The sequence below is a fragment of the Aethalodelphis obliquidens genome, unplaced genomic scaffold (genome assembly GCF_003676395.1).
Source record: "Aethalodelphis obliquidens isolate GAN/ISIS:26980383/991018 unplaced genomic scaffold, ASM367639v1 scaffold2, whole genome shotgun sequence".
NCBI classification, from domain to species: Eukaryota; Metazoa; Chordata; class Mammalia; order Artiodactyla; family Delphinidae; genus Aethalodelphis; species Aethalodelphis obliquidens.
Genome location: NW_020837946.1, coordinates 66,887,226 through 66,908,792, shown reverse-complemented (window position 1 = coordinate 66,908,792; position 21,567 = coordinate 66,887,226). Strand labels below are relative to the sequence as shown.

General features: G+C 37.8%; 1 protein-coding gene across 13 annotated transcripts in view; it reads right to left on the bottom strand.

Moving 5' to 3' along the window:
• GRB14 (growth factor receptor bound protein 14) overlaps positions 1-21,567 on the bottom strand; it is a 124,856-nt gene that overhangs the window by 12,446 nt on the left and 90,843 nt on the right. For 6 of the 13 annotated variants that reach the window (XM_027129612.1, XM_027129642.1, XM_027129616.1 and 3 more), the window contains 5 exons: positions 14,632-14,753; positions 12,682-12,756; positions 8,574-8,711; positions 3,493-3,603; positions 3,206-3,301 (listed from right to left, as the gene is read on the bottom strand). In XM_027129612.1, the coding sequence (XP_026985413.1) occupies positions 3,206-3,301; positions 3,493-3,603; positions 8,574-8,711; positions 12,682-12,756; positions 14,632-14,753 (542 nt within the window). The remainder of the gene's footprint in view (positions 1-3,205; positions 3,302-3,492; positions 3,604-8,573; positions 8,712-12,681; positions 12,757-14,631; positions 14,754-21,567) is intronic. The other 7 variants (XM_027129628.1, XM_027129635.1, XM_027129663.1 and 4 more) reach the window with 3 other exon arrangements.

The following is a 21,567-nucleotide window of genomic DNA, read 5'->3' as shown; positions in this document are numbered from 1 at the left end:
CAGAGCATCTTTAAACTGGGCATCTGTGACTTGAAAGAGGCTTTGAGAAGAGTCAAACGAGAGGAAAAAAAAGGTAAGAAGGAGACAGTCTTCCAGAAACTGAGCATTCTGGATATAGAAAGAACAAAGAAAGCTTTTAGTACATTTCATCATTTCTTAGACACACATTTGTTTTCAAACTAACAATCTGTATTATAATCTATGGCATCTCATATTCACTGTGGATGAATTGACTTGCCATTGCCTGAAACTGATATGGGATTAAGAAGTCATTAGCATGAAAACCTTGCAAAAGGAATGCCAGTAGCTAGAAAGACAACCCCATGGACCATGGCAGAGCACTCATCTGAGAGATGATGCCTCCCAAAAGCTCTTGAACCACAGAGCTGGTTAATCTGTGGAAAATATGAGTATCCATGACTCTGAGATGAAAATGATTCAGAAAAGCCAGATTGAGAATATGAAGAAGTTTTAAGAATACCTCAGCTAACTTATTTCATATATATGTATATCTATACACATACATATATATCTGTGTGTATACACAAAATTGATAACATCAACAAAAATGATGAAAATCAGGACTATAGGCCTAAATAAACCTAAATATTCAAATGAAAATAAAAATTATAAGTGATATGAAACATCATATCACAATTTTATTGGCATAATTCTCATCTAATTACACAAAAAATAATAGAACATCCTAGTAAAATCAATGGCATGTCAGAGTCACTGAAAGACTGATTAAAGGAAGTGGGTTTACCACCTGCTTCTGTGTTGGGTGTTTGAATTTGAGGCCCTTAGAAGGGAGAAAGACTTGGCTAACAAGGTTGGAAAGTATCTCTTCCACCAGCATAGCTGGACTTACAGGGTTCTGATGGAAGGGGAGAGAAAACCTGAGACCTCAAGATATTTTCTCTACCATAACTGTGATGGAGTAAAGTCTACCAAAGAGTGCCAGCTTCTTTATCTATAAAAGGACAGCGCTGGATGAACTCAGCGTTTCTTAATCAGGCCGACACCTGGAGCTCAAGTCACTAACTCGGGATCCCCCAGGATGGGGCTGGGCACATGGAGCTTCAGAAAGCACCTCAGGTGATTCCAATGCATATCCCTAGTTACCTAGTTACTACTGCTTTGACTGGTTGGTTTCCAAGACCCTCTAAAGTACTCTTCTCTTCTTCATTTTGTTTGTTTGTTTTACATTTTACGACAATGAGAGCAAACAAGTGACTACTTAACATGAGGGTTTCGAAGAATCAAGATTTCTAAGATCTGCTGAAACCAAAATCATGACAGCCATTGTGACAGTAGACTATTTGAGAAACAAACAAATCTCTAATAAAAAGGTAACCATAGTGACTTTCTGCCATAACAGCAAAAGGAAGAAAATTTCACAGTTAATCCAAAAGCTTCCTTTAAATTACTTTAAAAAACTTTCTTCCTACCACTTCACACCCACTAGGATGAGTATTTTTTTAAAAAGTGGAAAATAACAAGTGTTGGTGAGGATATGGAGAAACTGGAATTCTTATACATTGCTGGTGGGAATGTAAAATGGTTTAGCCTCTGTGGAAAACATTTTGGCAATTCATCAAGAAGTTCAACATAGAATTACCACATGACCAGCAATTCCATTTTTAGGTATATATCAAAAAAACTGAAAGCTGTTACTCAGACAAATACGTGTATAGACATATTCATAGCAGCACTATTCACAATAGTAAAAAGGTAGAAACAATCCAGATACCCATCAGTGGATAAACAAAATTGTTTATTTAACATATATATATATGTTAAACAACACACATACAATGGAATATTATTCAGCCATAAAAAGGAATGAAGTACTGATACATGCTGCTACAACATGAATGAACCACAAATCATTATGCTAAGTGAAGAAGCCAGACCCAAAATGTCACATATTGTATGATTCCATTTCTATGAAATATCCAAATTGGTAAATCCATAGAGACAGAACATGGATTAGCGGTTGCCAGGGGCTGGGAGTAACTGCTTAATGGGTATGGAGTCTCCTTTTGAGGTGAAAAAAATGTTTTGGAACTAGACAGAGGTGGCAATTGCACAACATTTTGAATGTACTCAATGCCTCTGAATTGTTCACATTAAAAATAGTTAATTTGGGGCTTCCCTGGTGGCACAGTGGTTGAGAGTCCGCCTGCCGATGCAGGGGACACGGGTTTGTGTCCCGGTCCGGGAAGATCCCACATGCCGCGGAGCGGCTAGGCCCGTGAGCCATGGCCGCTGAGCCTGCGCGTCCGGAGCCTGTGCTCCACAATGGGAGAGGCCACAACAGTGAGAGGCCCGCGTACCAAAAAAAAAAAAAAGTTAATTTGGTTAATTTTATGTTATGTGAATTTCACCTCAATTAAAAAAAAAGGAAAAGAAAATAAAACTTTCTTGCAAACCTGGTATGACAATGAGTAATTCTGATTCTGATTATTCTGCCCTTCTTAAAAGGAAATGGTCGATAAGTTTTATAATTATAAATTTAAAGTTGTGCTAAATTTGCTAGCATACAAGTTTAAAAAATAAATGTGTTTTCTATACATCCTGGAAGAAATCAGTTCTGTGTCTCTCTCCCCCTACCTACTTTTAGAACATTCTTACTCCTTGTCAAGATGCTTACCAATAAATTTTGCTTATGGAAGCGGTAATTTTTACTTAGCACAAAGGTAAATGTTTGAATAATACAGCTATAGTAAAATTTATAAAATAATTTGCATTAAACTAGAAAGCAATTCACACAACACTTATATAAAACATAAAACAACTGCACTAAACATATCCAGGTGGGCACATTTTAAAATATACTTCACATCGGATTGATGGCAATGTTTTTAAAATGCAGACGAAGTCATGGACAGGAGAAATTTCAATCAGTTATACTTGCTATATATGTAATACTCTTACAAAAAAATAAAAAGCAGAACATTTTTAAAAATGGAATACTCCACACACACAAGATAAATGTATTAGGTTATTGCACTCTACTCTGGAAATGTTTATCTTTCAGATAAAAAATAAAATACACGCATTTGGTGGTGGTTATTTTTCTTCTTCCTCACATACCCACGTGCATTCCTAGTGAGTCTTCTGAATTTTGAAATACAGGTATTTTCAAACTTTGATGGTACTCCCAATGTTTAATAGAAATTCACACCTGCAGTGAGATTACCTTAAACAATCTAATCGCGGTCACCCAGCACGTCCTACTCTGCTCTTCTTCTGCACAGAGCATTTTCAGGTCTCGAGGCCCTCCTGCTTTGTTAGGCTAGAAGGCCACAGCACATTGTTTATCGTTAATGCATATCTTGAAGGTAACACCTGTTGAAATAAAAGCCACTAAAATTCTCCTATATATAAGAGAAAGCTGTCTCTTTTTAAAAGAAATTAAAAGAAACTCAAGCTTACCTAAAAGGCTGAGGCTTGCTTTATTCATCTAGCAAAATATTAAGCCTGTACCTTAAAGCAGAATCCATAGTTAGTCGGTGCTCCATGTTTTTTTTTGCCTGCCAGTGACACATAAATATCACTATTGCCAAATTCGCTGAAAAACTGCAAATGCCGTGGTTCCTTAAAGAAATATATATGTATGTTGAAATGGATACATATTTTTACACTACCTTTTGTATTTCTATTATGTTACATAACTTATACCTTGGCAAAAATTATTCCAAATAATGTCACAGATACAAAAGGAAAGGAAAACTAAGTCACTATATCCTTAAATAACCAGGAGCTGGATATGAGATTATTTAATTTGAGAAGTAGTGATTTGTTTATAATTTAACTTCCAATATACAAAAAAATATATCTTCCTATTTTAAGATTAGTTGCTTTAACCACCACTTCAAGGAATCTGAGGGAGAGAAGAGAGCAAAGCATGGCTTTTGAAAATGTTTTCTTATTTGGGTTTTAAATAATGGTAGTTCCACAAAGGGAAGAAGGTTGGTTTGAGCTTCTATAGCAGCTAAAGGAAAAAAAAAAAAAAAACAGATGATGATTCCTGCTTCATTGAGAAATGATCGTCCCTCATGTTTGTGTACTGCCTCACATACCACAGCAAGCAATGAAACAGGCGGCATGACCACCTTCCTTTACAAAAGGAAGGAAGCCTGTACAGATAAATTCAGGGAAATTACCTGGCAATGGAATGTGTCTGATTTTCAAGGCAAGGTGGAATCATGAAGGGCTATTTCTTCGCTGGGAAACCCATAAGATTTAGAGCTGGTCATGGGAAATCACTGGGTCATATTATTCTGTGATAGGTTAATAACTTGGAGAAATGCTTAATTCTGGGGTTGAATGTGTAATCAAAACTGACCACAACGCATTGGTTCTTTAAAACCTTGCTACTAGTCGTGTGGTCCCAGACCAGCAGTATCAGCATCACCTGGGAGCTTATTAGAAATGCAAAATCTCAGGGCCCACTCCAGATCTGCTGATTCAAAATCAAAATCTGCATTTTAACAAGAACCCAGGTTATGCACATGCACTGAAATCTGAGAAGCAGTGCTCTTAAAACAAAAAGATAAAGCAGAACATTCAGCAATTTGAGCAACCCATTCAAATCCAAATCCAAAAAAATTTCAGTCATTGGCCAGTAGGCTGGCTATTCCATCAGTGATGATTAGTAGAGCAAGAGCTTCTGTGTATGCAACTGTTTCTCTGTGTGTCACTGTTCTTTAGGCATTTTTATCCAATGGATGACTAAAGCTCCCAACTCCACGGGAGAATGAGGCAGAAAAGAAAATTGTTAAGAGACCCAGGGCTTCCCTGGTGGCACAGTGGTTGAGAGTCCGCCTGCCAATGCAGGGGACACGGGTTCGTGCCCCAGTCCGGGAGGATCCCACGTGCCGCGGAGCGGCTGGGCCTGTGAGCCATGGCCGTTGGGCCTGCGCGTCCGGAGTCAGCCGCAACAGAGAGAGGCCCGCATACCGCAAAAAAAAAAAAAGAGACCCAGCCTAGGGCCCTTGGAACAAGGGAGGAGAAGGGAGAAAAGTACTCTTGTTGGCAAGGCCTTTAAAACTTTATTCCTTGATAGAAACTGATTTGCTAGTAAAAATGTCTGATTTCTATGAAGATGGAATAAAACCATCCCTGCCCACTGATACTGTAGAAGTCAATGTAGCTGAGTCATTTGGACGTGAGAAAAAGGCAGCTTAAGAAATACTGGAAGGACATAAGAGACATGATGAGTTTCTTCTCTTGACTAATTTTTGTTCCATTACTGCAGACACATCAAAGCTTATGACAGTACAAGACTAAGGCTGAGCTGGCACGGTTAGCGAAAGGTAAGCATGCAAACGTGTATATAAGGGGGAAGTTGGAGAGCAGGGTACTTAGATGTTTCTCTGTAAGTCATAGCCACACCTCCAAGGCTTGTGTAAGTGTTTATCTAACTCCCATGCAGCCTACATCTTTAGAAAGTAAAATAAATCAAGACACTTCTCATAGAAAAAGGGCAGGAAGTGGTCACTTTGCCAGGTAGAAATGTCATATTAGACATTAGATAACCTATATGATTTTTATAGAGGTCATAATCCTTGAGTTTATCTAATATCTTGAATTTCGTTTTTAAGGGGGAACGTATAATCATTTTCATATATATAGACTATGGAACACATGCTCATTCAGCACAGGCTAGAGAGAACACTATTATGTACGATGCACAGCAAAGTTAGACACCATGTTGAGGAGAGCTGAGGTATGACCTGAGAACAGAGGTTTGATGCCTATAATGTTGCCCAGCCAAGGGGGGACTACTGCAAGGATAAGAGTATCGCTTCAGTAGATGGAATAGGAGCTGTTTTGTTATATAATAGGTGGGAAAGGAAAGGAGGTGGAGGGTGAAGTAAAAAGACAATGGGCTGTGGATTTTCATGCGAAACCTGTTAAAGAATTAGGAAATCAGGAATTAAGGCGATATTGTCATATCTTCCAGTGAAGAATCACTGGGAAGACAGTCAAAGAAATGTGATTACTGGATTCAGAAGCCACTTTTCTCTGATGCTAAAAGTAAAAAGATGATCCAGCACACATTTGCTTAAAACCACCTTCGTATATTACTTCATACATGAGGAAAACTGGGAAAAGAGAAACTTCATTACAAAGGTTAAGAAAAAGTCTAAAACCTTAATTACAAAAATGGGTAATTATTCATCCTAACATTATCTGTAATATAACAATTTGAAAACTAGGTTTAAATCCTCAAGAAAAATTAAATGCTTCTATACGATAGAACACTAGTAGTCAAACTATATATACTTAAAAATAAAAGATTTCTGTAAAGGAATGGATTACTAAATAAGTAGAGGCCTTTTCCATGAAGTATTCCACCACTTAAGCCTAAAATACACACACACTTGCACATGTGTGTGCACACACGTGTGAATAGCAGCAAAGGAAAACTGTATATCAGGGAAGGGAGGAAACTATGTAAGAACTGTTGGGGAAAATATGGGAAGTATCACTCCTTTGCAACTCCATATCTCCATACCACTGCCCAAATATCTAGTCTCTATCATTAGCTGTGTTCTGGGCATTTCCATGTGGATACTTCACCATCAACACAATATATCTAGAACTAAGATCAGTATCTTTCTTCTAAGATTTGATTTCTTCAAATCTCCTATTCCTGTTTATTCTTTTTTTTTTTTTTTTTTCGCGGTACACGGGCCTCTCACTGTTGTGGCCTCTCCCATTGTGGAGCACAGGCTCCGGACACGCAGGCTCAGCAGCCATGGCTCATGGGCCCAGCCGCTCCGCGGCATGTGGGATCTTCCCAGACCGGGGCACGAACCCGTGTCCCCTGCATTGACAGGAGGACTCTCAACCACTGTGCCACCAGGGAAGCCCTATTCTATCATTTTCTATTTCTTTATTTTCCTTAAGTCTTTCTCTAAGAACATTAAGTGCTTCCTCTTCTTTCATATCAACCAGTCAACAAAATCTGACCATTTGTCATTTAATCTTACATCCATCCCCTTCTCTCTCCACTGCTCATCCTAGGTTAGATCCCATTGCCTCCACCCTTGCTTACTGAAATGATCATCTAGTTAGCACTAATTAGCATCTGTGCCTCAACTCAATCAATCAATCTCTCTCCCTTCCTGCCCACTTATCCCTTCCCTCCTGCCTCCCCTGCTCCCTTCCCCTCTCCGTTTCTCTGTCTCTCTAGTTGGTTTTTTAAGCTTCCTGTGGCCATGTTCATCTTACAACATGATCATTTCACTCTCTCACTCAAAATTAAAAGATCTGTCCATGTCCTAACCTGAAGAAACTGTGAATGTGATCTGTTTTGCAAAGGGGCCTTTGCAGATGTAATTAAGCTAAGGATCTAGAGATGACATCTTCCTAGATTATCTGGGTGGGCTCTAAATCCATGACAAGTGTCCTTATCAGAGACACACAGAGAAAGGAGAAGGCTGTGTGAAGACACAGGCAGAGACTGGAGTTAGGCAGCCACAAGCAAAGGGACACCTAGGGCCATGACTAGCCAAGACAGAAAATCCTACTAAAAATTTAAAGGATCAAATATTGAGAATGAGAGATAAATAATGAACATTTTCAGCATAAAAGAAAAATATGAATTTGAAGATTGAATGTGTATGTTAAGAATCAAGCAAGGTATGTATAGCAGAATATATTTGAACATACCTAGAAATATGGCAGGAAAATGACTAAATACCAATGATGATGATAAAATTTGAAAAAGAGCCAAAGAAAAATGACAGATTACCCATAAAGAAGCAACAGTGTTGTCACTGACAGAACAGATGCATGAACATAGAATTAAACTCTCATGAACACTCTCAAAAGTAGTTTTACTTGAAGGGAATCAATGCATTGCATAAAATGTCAAGACATAAAACACAGGCATATGGCATAGTAGGCAACAACCAGACTACATAGAAACAGATTACATCGTGCTAGTGCTAAGGGAATCACATTCATGAGTGATTATGTATGTGTGTATGAACATCTGCACAGGAATGTCTATGTAACTGTATACATAGGTATACATAAGCAAGCACACACATACATCCACCGCTGATCATAACATGATAACTTCCTCTAGGAATTCATCATCTAGGTGAGGAGACAAAACTAACACACACAAAGGAATTAATAAGCAGTTACAGACTCAACTGAGTGTTACTAACTGCATCAACAGAAGTTCAGAGGTGGGCAAGGTCAGTAGTATGACCTGGGTAAAAAGAAAAGATGTGAACTCTGTTGGGCTTCAAAATCCCAGCCTTGGTAAGGAGAATGGGGGTAGATTCAGAGTGGGGGAGAAATGGGCAAGGAATGTGGTACTGAAACAAGAGCATCCAGATGGTATCAAAGGATGTGTATTGAAACTAGTGGGAAATAAAGCTGAATAATTAGTTTTTAAATGGATTATGGCAAATGTTTGGAATCTAAAAAAAATTACCAACTGTTGACATCATGCAATAAGATGATGAATAAAACAAAGTAAAACCCATTTTAACTTACAACTTCCATATAATTCATAGCACATCACTGATATTCCAATTTACCTTTGATGTCCCTTTAGTAGAAAAATATAAACCGGATCTTCTTAAAAGGAAGTAAATCTTTTTCCAGGACTTCTTTCCCTGTTCTTTTGCATGTAAGAAGCCATGGATTTCAGGATATGTGCTTGAACTCAGAAACATCTGGAAGAAAAATCAGACACTCTCATACAGTTTCTGAATCAATGATATTGTGGTTTTATATTTCAAATAGAAACGTGCAAAATCAAACAGCATTGATACCACTTATACACCATTACAGAAATAGCGATATATATAACAGAAAATAAATCAGTCTTGTGAAAACCTGAGGCAAGTTCCAAATGAAAATATGCTCACGAAATATATATTCTAAGTGATCAGTACTTAGTCAAACACCAAAATTACAAGCTATTTGAATGTCCATTTGAAAAGCTGAACTTTGTCTACAGAGTTAAGTCCTGATACTTTTCATCCCTGTCTATGATTTTCCTTGAGATTATAGATTGACCTATCAACTTCATTATGGTATAGGTTAAGACCATGATCTGGACTTCCATTATTCAATTATTAAAGAAATTGAGCCAAGTTCACCTCCTCGATGAAGGTAAAGTAAACAATGTCTTTGTCCTCTACGGTTCTCAGTTGTGGGTGGGTATGGGCAGGTTGTGTTTTCCAAAGAGAACTGCAACAATATCTTTCATTCCACATGCTCTTCTGCAAATGTGATCCTGCCACTGAACCAAGAGGTGAAGTTTCTCCAGCCCTTTGAATCTGGGCAAGGCTTGTGACTGCTCTGACCAATAGGATATGGCGGGAGGAACAGGCTGCCGTTCTAACTGTAGTCCCTTAACTAGCCTGATGGCTTCTACTCCTTAACTCTTGGAAGCTAACTTTCATATAAGAAACGTGACTACCCTGAGATGGCTATGTGGTGAGAAGCACAACGCAACTGGAAAAGTTTTGGAAAATGACACACCATGTGGAGAGAGAGAGAGAGGGGCCAAGGAGTACCAGACACATGTAGTGAAAAGCTATCTCAGAAGAAGCGGATCCACAATCCCTTTGGGAGTCAATCTGCCTCAGAGACCCATCCAGCTAAACCCTTCCCAAATACCAACCTACAAAACTGTTGACAAAATATGAGTGGGTACTTAAGCCATTAAGATTTCGAATAGTTTGTTACCCAGTGATAATTAACTGAGGCAGTAGGCATGTGTTGGTCAGGAAATTGAGAATGAAAAGGAATAGCTCTGAGTGGCTGTGCTCAGCATCCTTAATAAGACAGTGGAAACGCATTAGTGTCTCACTAAAAGAAGGAAATGGAAATCCCTATGAATAAACGAATGCAAAATGTTAAAACTGAAACTAAGAGAAAATATTAGCTAAAACAGCGTAACATAGTTTTAAAAGGCTATTCGGGGAAATGCTGAGAGTAGATAATGTTTTTTAAGTAAATTAATAAAAAAACTTTTAATTTAATGAGCCACAGATATTAATTAATTGACATGCAAAGCAGGCAAGTAGGTTTTTTAGTTTGAGTGCTTTCCAAGTTATTAAACCAAACCAATTAAATTTTAAAAAGGGAGTCATAGAGGTCACACTAGAAAAAGAAGGAACGTTTTAAAAAGTGGAAACATTGCCTCAGTGGAGAGAAGAGGTCAGGGGCACGTGCAGGACTATCTGATTCCAAAGCTATGACTTTTCTTGTTTTTATAATTTAACATTAAAGTAATATAACTAAATTATAGGAGAATTTGGGAAAGGAGGCAGAAGAAAAACTCCAATCCACCGCCCTGTCATAATCCAAAGGCAAAGTATAAACAGGCGTGAGAGCTAGGGGTGCTGGGGCACTGCTGCTGCTGCCATTCACCCTAACATTCTACAGGGTGTCTGTGACAGCCTAGTAGCATATAAGTAGCTTTTAGAGAAATCCTGAGGCTAATCATAGTTCTAAAATATTCTGAAGCAAAAAATGAAATATAACCTATTACAAATAAAAAGCCCATAGAAAACAAATTTGTGATACCCAATATATTTACCAGTATATTCAAATACCAACATATTTAAAGTAATATCTATACTGGAACTATTAAAAGTTTTCTTCATTAAAGATCAGAGACTACTGAGTGGGTTCGGGGAGGCCTGGGGTTTAGATCAAACAGCAACCATTATAAAGACATTGCTCACCATTAACCTGTTAACAAGTATAGTATCAAAAATAAAATAACTGAAAATTTTTATTGTAATGAAAATGTCTTAAGAAAATTACAGCCTACAGCCATTGCCAGTTTGTAAGAAATGAGCTCAATAGATGCAAAACTAAGGAAGTTTTAAATTAAATAACTAGTTTTTTTTGCGGTACGCGGGCCTCTCACTATTGTGGCCTCTTCCGTTGCAGAGCACAGGCTCTGGACGCGCAGGCTCAGCGGCCATGGCTCACGCGCCCAGCCGCTCCGTGGCATGTGGGATCCTCCCAGACCGGGGCACGAACCCGTGTCCCCTGCATCGGTAGGCGGACTCCCAACCTGCACCACCAGGGAAGCCCATAACTAGTATTCTTAATTCAGCTATTTCATGTTTCAATCAAGTGTTTCCATCATAGATAATATTTCATTTAATTGCTAAATATTTTATCATAAATAGGATTGAGAGCATTTATTATAAAAGTTAACACTAAATATATGTTGGTAAAATGTCTATAATTTACTGGAAATTTTGATTTTTTTGAAGACTAACAATCTTTAAATACATCACAGAGCAAAATTCTGCCAGTTTCCTTTCATGATACACATTTTTTAAACGCTTAAAATCCTTTGACAGTTGTTCAAAACTGGGAAGAATAATATAGTTAGGGGTCTTTATTGATTTACAGAATTCTTTATCTAGATTGTGCTCTTTTCTTTTCTTTCCTCTTCTTCTCTTTTCCAACCTTATCTCCAGCAAAAATTAACCACTCAAGGCATACCATCCAAAATCTGGACATGTATAAATATGGACCTCACTAAATAGACATTTCTCCAAAGAAGACATACAGATGGCACATGAAAAGATGCTCAATCAACATCACTAATTATTAGAGAAATGAAAATCAAAGCTACAAGAAGGTATCACCTCACACTGGTTAGAATGGCCATCATCAAAAAGTCTACAAATAATAAATGCTGGAGAGGGTGCGGAGAAAAAGGAACCCTCCTACACTGTTGGTGGGAATGTAAATTGGTGCAGCCACTATAGAGAACAGTATGGAGGTTCCTCAGAAAACTAAAAATAGAGCTAGCATATGATCCTGCAATCCCATTCCTGGGCATATATCCGGAGAAAAACATAACTGGAAAAGACACATGCACCCCAGTGTTCATTGCGGCACTATTTACAATAGCCAAGACATGGAAGCAACCTAAATGTCCATTGACAGATGAATGGATAAAGAAGATGTAGTATATTTATACAATGGAATATTATTTAGCCATAAAAAATGAATGAAATAATGCCATTTTCAGCAACATGGATGGACCTAGAGATTATCCTACTAAGTGAAGTAAGCCAGACAGAGAAAGACAAATATCATATGATATCGCTTTTATTAGAATCTAAGGAAAAAAAATACAAATGAACTTATATACAAAACAGAAATAGACCCACAGACATAGAAAACAAACTTATAGTTACCAAAGGGGAAGAGGGAGGATAAATTAAGAGTTTGGGATTAATATATATATACTACTGTATATAAAATAGATAACCAACAAGGACCTACTGTATAGCTAAGAGAACTATACAATAGATAACCAACAAGGACCTACTGTATAGCTAAGAGAACTATACTCAATATTTTGTAATAACCTATAAGGGAAAAGAATCTGAAAAAAAAATAACTCTATATGTGTGTATAACTTTATCACTTTGCAGTACACCTGAAACTAACACAACATTGTAAATCAACTATACTTCAATTTAAAAAAAGAATATTGTCAACTCTCATGAAGTAAAAAAAAAAAAGGCATGGAAATGCAAGATACGTGAGTATATCTACTTATAAAATTAGAAAAATAAATAAATAAGTAAATAAGGACCTTACAGTTTCCCTTCATTATTTAGTACTTACATATTTTAATGAAAATATATATTTTACCTGCAAAATCTGTGTGGGGGATATTTCACCATTGGTTTCAGTTGCAAAAGACACCATATGCTCTGGAAAAAAATACTGACGAAAAGATACATGTTATATTATCCCAAAGCCATGCCAGAAAAGATTGAACTATGACCAACACAGTCATCTAAAGCAAAAGCTCTTTAAATCAGTGTGTTGAAAATTCACCCAAAGCACTTTTAAAAATGCCAGTCCCTGACTCTACCCGCAGGTATCTTAATGAGAAGGTAGGAGCAGGGCCCGAAGACTAGCCAAACACCCTCAGATGGTGCTGATACACAGAGATCCATGTACCTCCAGTTACAAACACTGCCCTCAGGCTGACAGTGTGCTAGCTCCCATACGTCTTCCCTGAGTCCTGCAACCACTCTAGCAGGTACTGAAGGACTATCAGCTCCATTTTATAAAGTCAAGGCTCATAGAAGTAAAGGATATATATATACCCAAGGTCACAGCCCATAGAGTAGAGGAACAAGGAGTTAAACTAGAGGGCCAGGGAGCTAAAATGACAGTCTTGTCCACCCACTATCTTTCCAAACCTGTTTAATCATAAAATTCACCCAGGAAAGCTGTTTAAAAATAGGAATTCCGAGGCCTCTTTCCTGGAGTGTCTGATTCAGTAGGTCAGGGTAGGACCTGGATCCTGTATTTTTAACAACCACTATCCCCTTCCCCAGAGAGTTTTTATGATCAGGCAAGTTTAAGAAAATGTATGCCACTATACTTCTTTTAGGACAGGGCTTTTGAAGCGTAGTTCTATTAATGTTGGTCTAATAATGCTGTGTTGGGGGGACTGTCCTGTGCATTGCAGGACGTTTAGAGCATTCCTGGCCTCCACCCACCAGCAGCACCCCCATCCCCCCAGTATGACAACCAAAAATGTCTCCAGACATTACCACATCACCCCCCAGTTGAGAACCACTACTCTTAAGTCTACAAAATGAATCTACAGCCTTGTATAAATTAAAAAAAAAAAACAACTAAAAATGAGCACTAAACCCTATGTCTTTAACTATGACTTTTAAATTCTTGCTTTTAATAAAGATTCATAATAAGAAAACAGTTTCCTTTCTAATTCTAATTCTATTTAATTTTTATTAGGACTCGTATTTTCTTTGTCAAAGATCATCCCACTATGTTTCTATTAATAAGTTCAAATAAAAGAGAGCGTAAGAGGTCTTTCAGGGTTTGAAAATATTCTATTATGGTGTGTATCAGATATTTTTCATAAAGTATCATTTCAATCCAATTATCCAAAACTTAGTGTAAAAATATGCTACAGCTGCAGAGTCAAAAACAATTTAAAATAATGAGCCCAGAGGCTATTCTGACTTCTCTAGATCACTAGTCTTCATTAGAATGTGACATACATTTACTTTCTTTTAAAAAGAACTATAATGAAAGTAGTATTTACTAGTTACTAGATAATGCACTGGTCTTTATCTCATTTCTACTTAGCTCAATTATTGCACTGAAAACAAAATAGTTTGGAACAGCAAGATGCATGTCAATCTAAACTTCTGGCTAAGTTTCAACACTCCCAACAAACATTAATCTGTTTTTCCTTTAGAATTTTTCTTATTTAATTTCCTAAATTCTGTGAAAAGAGTTAAACCATAATATTTTGGAACCTGCTTGGAGATATCTAATAATTCCCCAAATCAAATGTAGGTTTTTTCCTTAAAAAGCAAGAAAAGAAGCAGTAGTTCCCCAAAACCATGTATATGAACTTCTGTGATGATATTGGCTAATCATTGTTAGAGTAAGAAGAAGTGTGACTATAATTTTAAAGGGCCAGAATTCTTACCTACAGTTTACCAAATAGGGACTTGTATTTTATCCATAGTGATATTTTTCTTCACATAAAATAAAATAAAATTTAACTAAACTCATTCATTTTCTATAACTATTAATAGGGATTTCACTTACCATTGGGTTTTTAAAGAATTCATATTTGGCATAATTTTTTCTAAAGTATAGCTTATTTTCTTCTTCCATTCCCCAGTTAGATAGCACTTCAATCACCAGCTCGTGGTCTTCTATTGTTCTTTCTGTAAAGAATGTTCCAGTGAGCATGTCAACAGATAGATGGATGGATGGATGGATAGAAAGATAGACAGGTAGGTAGACAAATAAACATAGGGACGTATATATCCATACAAATATATAAAATATATTATGTACGTATCTTTATTAAACATAGAAAATTTCAACTCAATTCTGGAATAATCAGATTGATAAAATTTTCATTAATGTTGAATTAGTAATGTTGATTTTTATACCAAAGCAGATTGTAACCCGAAGAGAAAAATGACATAAAATATCACAATGCACTTTTTACTAATTCTCAATCTCCTTTCATTGCTATGTAAATTATAAGTTTGATAACAAAACTGCATTAAGAATATGGGAACGATTCTTTTTCTCCGACTCATCATGGTGCCAAAATTAAAATATTTGCCTCAAGGTTGAACAATTCATCCCATTAAGAGCTGAAAAAATTTGACAGGTTCACTATGCGTTTAAGACACATAATCTGGATAGTTGAGAAAAACTGAAATAAATGCTTTAAAAAGAAAATTTTAATGCAAGGACATACAATTTTTTAAGAAACCTGATTTCTTGTGGCACTTTTTACTTTCAAAACTAGTGTTCAGGCAAATGTACTTTGTATTACCAATGAAGATAATTAGGCAGGGTGGGAAGGCACTTAGGAGGAAAGGCACTTAAATGAAAAAAGCAATGGCAACTTTAAAGAGGTGAACATACCATGCAGATTTCCTATTTTAGTAAGAAACTGTGATGTTCATAGCGGTACTATTCATAATAGCCCCAAACTGGAAACTACCCAAATGCCTATCAATGTGAGAATGAATATATAAACTGTGTAAAGGACACAATGGAATATATACTACAGTAAAACACAACTTCATGGATGAATTCCACAAACATAATACTAAATGAAAGAAGTCAGACACAAAGAGTACATACTACATGATTCCACTTATATAAGTTCAACACAGATACAATAAATCTATGGTGTTAGAAATCAAGATAATAGGGATAGTGGGTGACTGAGCAGGGGCATGAGGGAACCACTGGGGGTGAGAAATATTCTGTTTTTTAATCTGGGTGTTGGATACTCAGGTAGAAACAATATCTGAGAATTCACCAAGTTGTCCACCTTTGTTCACTTATGTTAAAGTATGTCATACTTCAATAAAAGGTTAAAGAAAAGTGACTGTGAAATTATTAATGCAAAATAAGAAATGGAGAACAGCCAAACAAGAAATATAGAAATCCCCTGCTTTTTTAGGTGCTTCTAGGACCTTTTTGAAAAGTACCTATGTCTCAGAAATTCAACACTCAGGAGTAATCTGTGACCTGCAGCACCCAAACCCTTGAAAGTAATGTCACACTTAAATAGAAGCTTATTCATATGAAAGGGAGTTCTTGTAAGAGTGCTGAATGAATATATGAATAAGAATGAGTTGGAGCTAAGTGTGTATCAGCACTCCCGGGTTCTGTTCCTAATTCAGATTGCTCTTTTTCGGTCTCATTGACTAGCTCTGGTAGCTCCTTCTCCCACCTAAGATGCAGTCCTTGGCTGGACTCTTTTTTTTCCTCTTCTCTCAACTAATTAACTCTCCCCTCCTCAGCCATTATGTCTGTCAAGTTCCCTGAAGTGAAATCTCCAGCTACAGTTGCTTTCACTAGCACTCCAATCCTAACTGCTAGACTTTCCACCACTTCAAACATAATCTGTCTAAAACCAAAGTTCAGTATGGTGGTCCCTCCAAATATTAAACAATTCCAGCAATTCCACTTCTGAGTTCATAACCAAAAGAAGTGAAAGCAGGCACTGGAACAGATACTTGTACATCAATGTCCATTGTAGCATCATTCACAATAGCCAGAAAGTAAAAACATCCTAATGTCCATCAACAAATGAATGGATAAACAAAATGTAGTAAAGACATCAGTGGAATATTTAGCCTTAAAAAGGAATGAAATTCTGACACATGTTACAACATAGATGAACCTTAAAGATATTACACTATGTAAAATAAGACAGACACAAAAGAAAAAACATTATATGATTCCATTTACATGAGGTACCTAGAGCAGACAAATTCACAGAGACACAAAGTAGAATGGTGGTTGTCAAGGACCAGGGTGTGGGAAGAATGAGGAGTTATTGTTTAATGGGTTCAGGGTTTCAGTATGAGAAGATAAAAATGTTCTAGAGGTGGATGGGGGTGATGGTTGTACAACAATATAAATATAAATAAATGTACATAATGCCAGTGAGCTTTACCCTTAAAATGAATGAAATGGTAAATTTTATGTTACATGCATTCTACCAAAATTTGTAAAAAATGTAAAACAATGAAACAAAGTATCTTCCTTTTTCTCTCTCAAACTGCTTTTTCCTAAATTTTCCAATGTCCATTACAACTTTCTCTATGTCCACTCCAATATCCTCCAGTTGTTACCCCAGATATCAGACTCTTTGTCTGAGTGTCTCTCACACACCCAACAACCCCCAACCCATTCCCACTATCACCATTCCCATTTAGACCTTCACTTTTTCCTAACTAATCTCCAAACCTCTGTTTTTCTCATTCTTCCCATCCAACCTGGATCCTGATATCACAGGAAACCTCATAAAACATTTGTATCAATGTGACCCCCACTCAAAAACTTGTCCACTTCCTACTTGTTATGAGATAAATCCATATAGTCTGGCAGTTTTAACTTATTCATTCATCTGTCCATTCGACAAATATTTATTGAAGGCCTACCATGTGTCAGACAGTCATTGTGGGGCTTGGAATTTTGTAGTGAACAAGACAGAAGTCATTGCCTCATGGAGCTTCAATTCTGATGGGAAGACAGGGACAATAAATCATGTAAATCTTAAAAGGTGGCAATAAACACTACAGAGAAAAATGGATCAGGGAGGAGGGAAAAAGGAGGGCACAAGGGAAAGGAATCCATTCTGAACATAAGACTACTATGAGCTGACTTACGTTTTCATTGGATCACACTGGATGCTGAGTGGATAACTGATTTCAAAAGGCTTAAGGGTAGAAACAGGAAGACCATCTAGCAGAATATTGCAATTAACAAGGGGAGATGATGTGGCCTGGATGAGAGTGGCAGCATGTAAGAAGTAGACAGAATCTGTGTGTATGTATTCTGAAGGTAGAGCCAACAGGATTTGTTGACAAATTGGATGTGGAGTGAAAGAGAGGGGGCAGTGAAGGAAGACACCAAGATTCTTGGCTTAAGCATTTGGAAGGACTACTGCCATTAATGAGCTAAGAAGACTGTAAGAGAAGCAGTTTGCAGGGAGATCCAGCAGTCACCGAGATATCGAGTGGGAAGTTGCATCCCTAACAATCTTTATTATCCTTACTTTTGTTTACTTCTCACACAACCCCAACTGATATTTTCAACCTTATGAAGCACAGGTTCACATTATTAAATATACTATGTGCTACGCACTGTATCTGTATTTATTGCAACCACAGTGGGAGAAAATTGCAAGGTATTAAGCAATATGTCTGCTTATTTGTTTTACCAACCTGTGTTTCACTGTACCCATCACCTATCTCTACCACTAAGGAAACAGCACATGTTCTGCCCTGAAGATAAACTATACAGAGAGGAAAAAATGACAGAGATGCACTTTCTTTACGTTTGAGCTTCAAATTAGACTTTATCAGTCTTTGACAAATATGATTACTTGGGGAGAATAATGGCCAGCCAATCCTCCACTGACTCATACAGGGATGCACCCTCTGTCCTCTGGGAAAGGATCTGGAATTAAGGCGTTAGTGGAGGAAAGGGTGGAGTGGAGCCTGAGAGGAGGCTAGATAGTAACTGGATGGTTTAGGTCACAGTGACCCTATATCCTGCCCCTTCTGGAACTAGGACCCTTTCAGGATGAGCAGTTGTTGCTAATAAAATCCCAGGTAAGTTTAATGGTGGTGTGTGGTTCACACCAAAGAGTAGCCTTAGGAGGCTTCTACCCTCAAGTAGAAGCCCTGCATCTAACATGGCGGAAAAGCAATAGCTAAGTGCAATGCTGAGGAAGATGAGTCCGTAGCATCCAAGTATGAGGAAAGAGCACTGCAGAACCAAGTTCTCCAGAAGAAGTGTGGAAGGGCTAAAATAAGACCATGAATTTAGGGGGCTTTATGATACAGGCAATAAGCTTGAGAGAAATAAGAGTTTCTAGAACACGAAGAGAAGAGTTGGATAGAAGTTAGATAAATACCCTTCCTGGGACTTAAATGCCCCACCAGTGTGTTGGAAGAGTGAAACTAGGTCTTAACCTTCAACTGAGTGTATCTTAAACCTGTATGTAACTCATTTATATAACCTGAATTGATTATTTACCCCAACAAGACTGTAACAATCCATAAAGCAAACCAGTAACAGAAGATTAAACTGTCTGCCATTAACAGGTCAAGGAGACTCAGAGTTAGAAATTAATTCAAGTTATAAAAATAAAGGAAGTTACATCTCTGCATATCTCAATCTGAGACCTTTTTCATTACTGTATTTAATTCTTATAGTATCTGAAGTAAGCTGAATATGGCCCCAAAGATCGCAGGTCCTAATCTCTGGAATCTAAATGTTACCTTATATGGCAAAGCATTTGCAGATGTCATTAACTGAAAGATATTAAGATGAGGAGATTATCCAGGATTACAAAGGTTGGCCCTAAATCCAAACACAAGTATGCTTTTAGGAGACAGAAGGAGATCTGACAGAGAAATAAGAGGAAAGGGCAATGTGACCACAGAGGCAGAGACTCAAGTGATGTGACCACAAGCCAAGGAATAATGGCAGCCACCAGAAGCTGAAAGAGGAAAGGAACAGCCTCCCCATAAAGCCCCTGGAAGGAGTGTGGCCCTGCCAACACCTTGATTTCAGCCCAGTGAAATTAATTTTGGACTTCTCACCTCCAGAACTGTTAAAAGATGACATTTCTATTGGTTTAAGCTAGCAGTAATTTGTTACAGCAGCCTTAGGAAACTAAGAGGATAACCTAAAGAGCAAATTCTATTTCCATTTTACAGATAGCAAACGTCTCAGGGTTTGAATGCCTACCACATGTCTGACCCCAAGTCTCTGCTCCTTCCTCTGCACAGCACTGCCTCTGCCTTCACTACAGTTCCCACTGGAAGGGCATCCCCTGTGTATATCCTACTCATTCTTTCTGTATCAGCTCAAATCTCTTTCACATTCCTCAGTTCTCAAAATTTGATTGCCTCAAATTCTTTTATCTTGAAATGTGTTCGATAACTATTTGCTAATTAATTGAAAACAAACCACCACATTTTGAGTGTAAGGGGAAAGAATTTAACAGGTAATATTTCAAATTATTATCAATCTTAACCTCACATGAAAGTAACATAAATCATTTGAATTTGGATTACATCAAAAAAGAAAATAAAACAAAGAATGGAAAAACCAAGCTGCATTTGAACAGCTATGACAAATGTGTCACAAAAAAACTAGTGTAATATGTGTAGCCACAAAAAAAGCAGCAGTCTAGTTGGGGTTTTGTTGGCTACACACAAATAAAGCCCAGCATACCAATCTACAATGAAAAAATAAGGGATACAATATTTGCAGAAAATTTCATAGAACTATAACACCAAATATTTCAATAATGCAATTACTAGCATCAGGAAAATAGCCTGGTAATCTTAAGCAGAAAAATGTCTTCAAATAAAGCTGGCTAAAACTAGAGTAAGTGGGAAAGAAAAGACATATTTCCCATTCCTTCAAAGAAGATTTCTGGCACTATTCTATTGAAAATTCAGAAAACATGTAAAAATCAAAATCCAGAGGATCAAATGCAGCTACAGGTTTTCACCTCTTATACTCATCTCGTAATGGAGATACAACTTACTTATTATAGAATCTGGCTTTTGAAAATATTAAATAATTTTTTTACATTTATATATCACCATCCCCATTTAGATGTTCTGTCATAAATACCATCCCCCAACCAAGTCTCATTATGTTAAAGGATTAATGCTACAATAACCCAAAGAGAGACTGGTTCAAGATGGCAGAGTACAAGGATGTGCTCTCACTCCCTCTTGAGAGAGCACCGGAATCACAACTAACTGCTGAACAATCATCAACAGGAAGACACTGGAACTCACCAAAAAAGATACCCCATGTCCAAAGACAAAGGAGAAGCCACAATAAGATGGGAGGAGGGGCGCAATCACAATAAAATAAAAATCCCATAACTGCTGGGTGGTGACTCACAAACTGGAGAATACTTATACCACAGAAGTCCACCCACTGGAGTGAAGGTTCTGAGCCCCATGTCAGGCTTCCCAACCTGGGGATCCGGCAACAGAAGGAGGAATTCCTACAGAATCAGACTCTGAAGGCTAGCGGGATTTGATGGCAGAACTTTGACAGGACTGGGGGAAACAGAGACTCCACTCTTGGAGGGCACACACAAAGTAGTGTGCACATCGGGACCCAGGAGAAAGAGCAGTGACCCAACAGGAGAGTGAACCAGACCTACCTGCTAGTGTTGGAGGGTCTCCTGTAGAAGCGGGGGTGGCTGTGTCTCACCGTGGGGACAAGGACACTCACAGCAGAAGTTCTGGGAAGTACTCCTTGGCGTGAGCCCTCCCAGAGTCCGCCATTAGCCCCACCAAAGATCCCAGGTAGGCTCCAGTGTTGGGTCGCCTCAGGCCAAACAAACCAAAGGGAGGAAACCCAGCCCCACCCATCAGCAGACAAGCGGATTAAAATTTTAGTGAGCTCTGCCCACCACAGCAACAGCCAGCTCTACCCACCACCATCAGGAAACCGGCA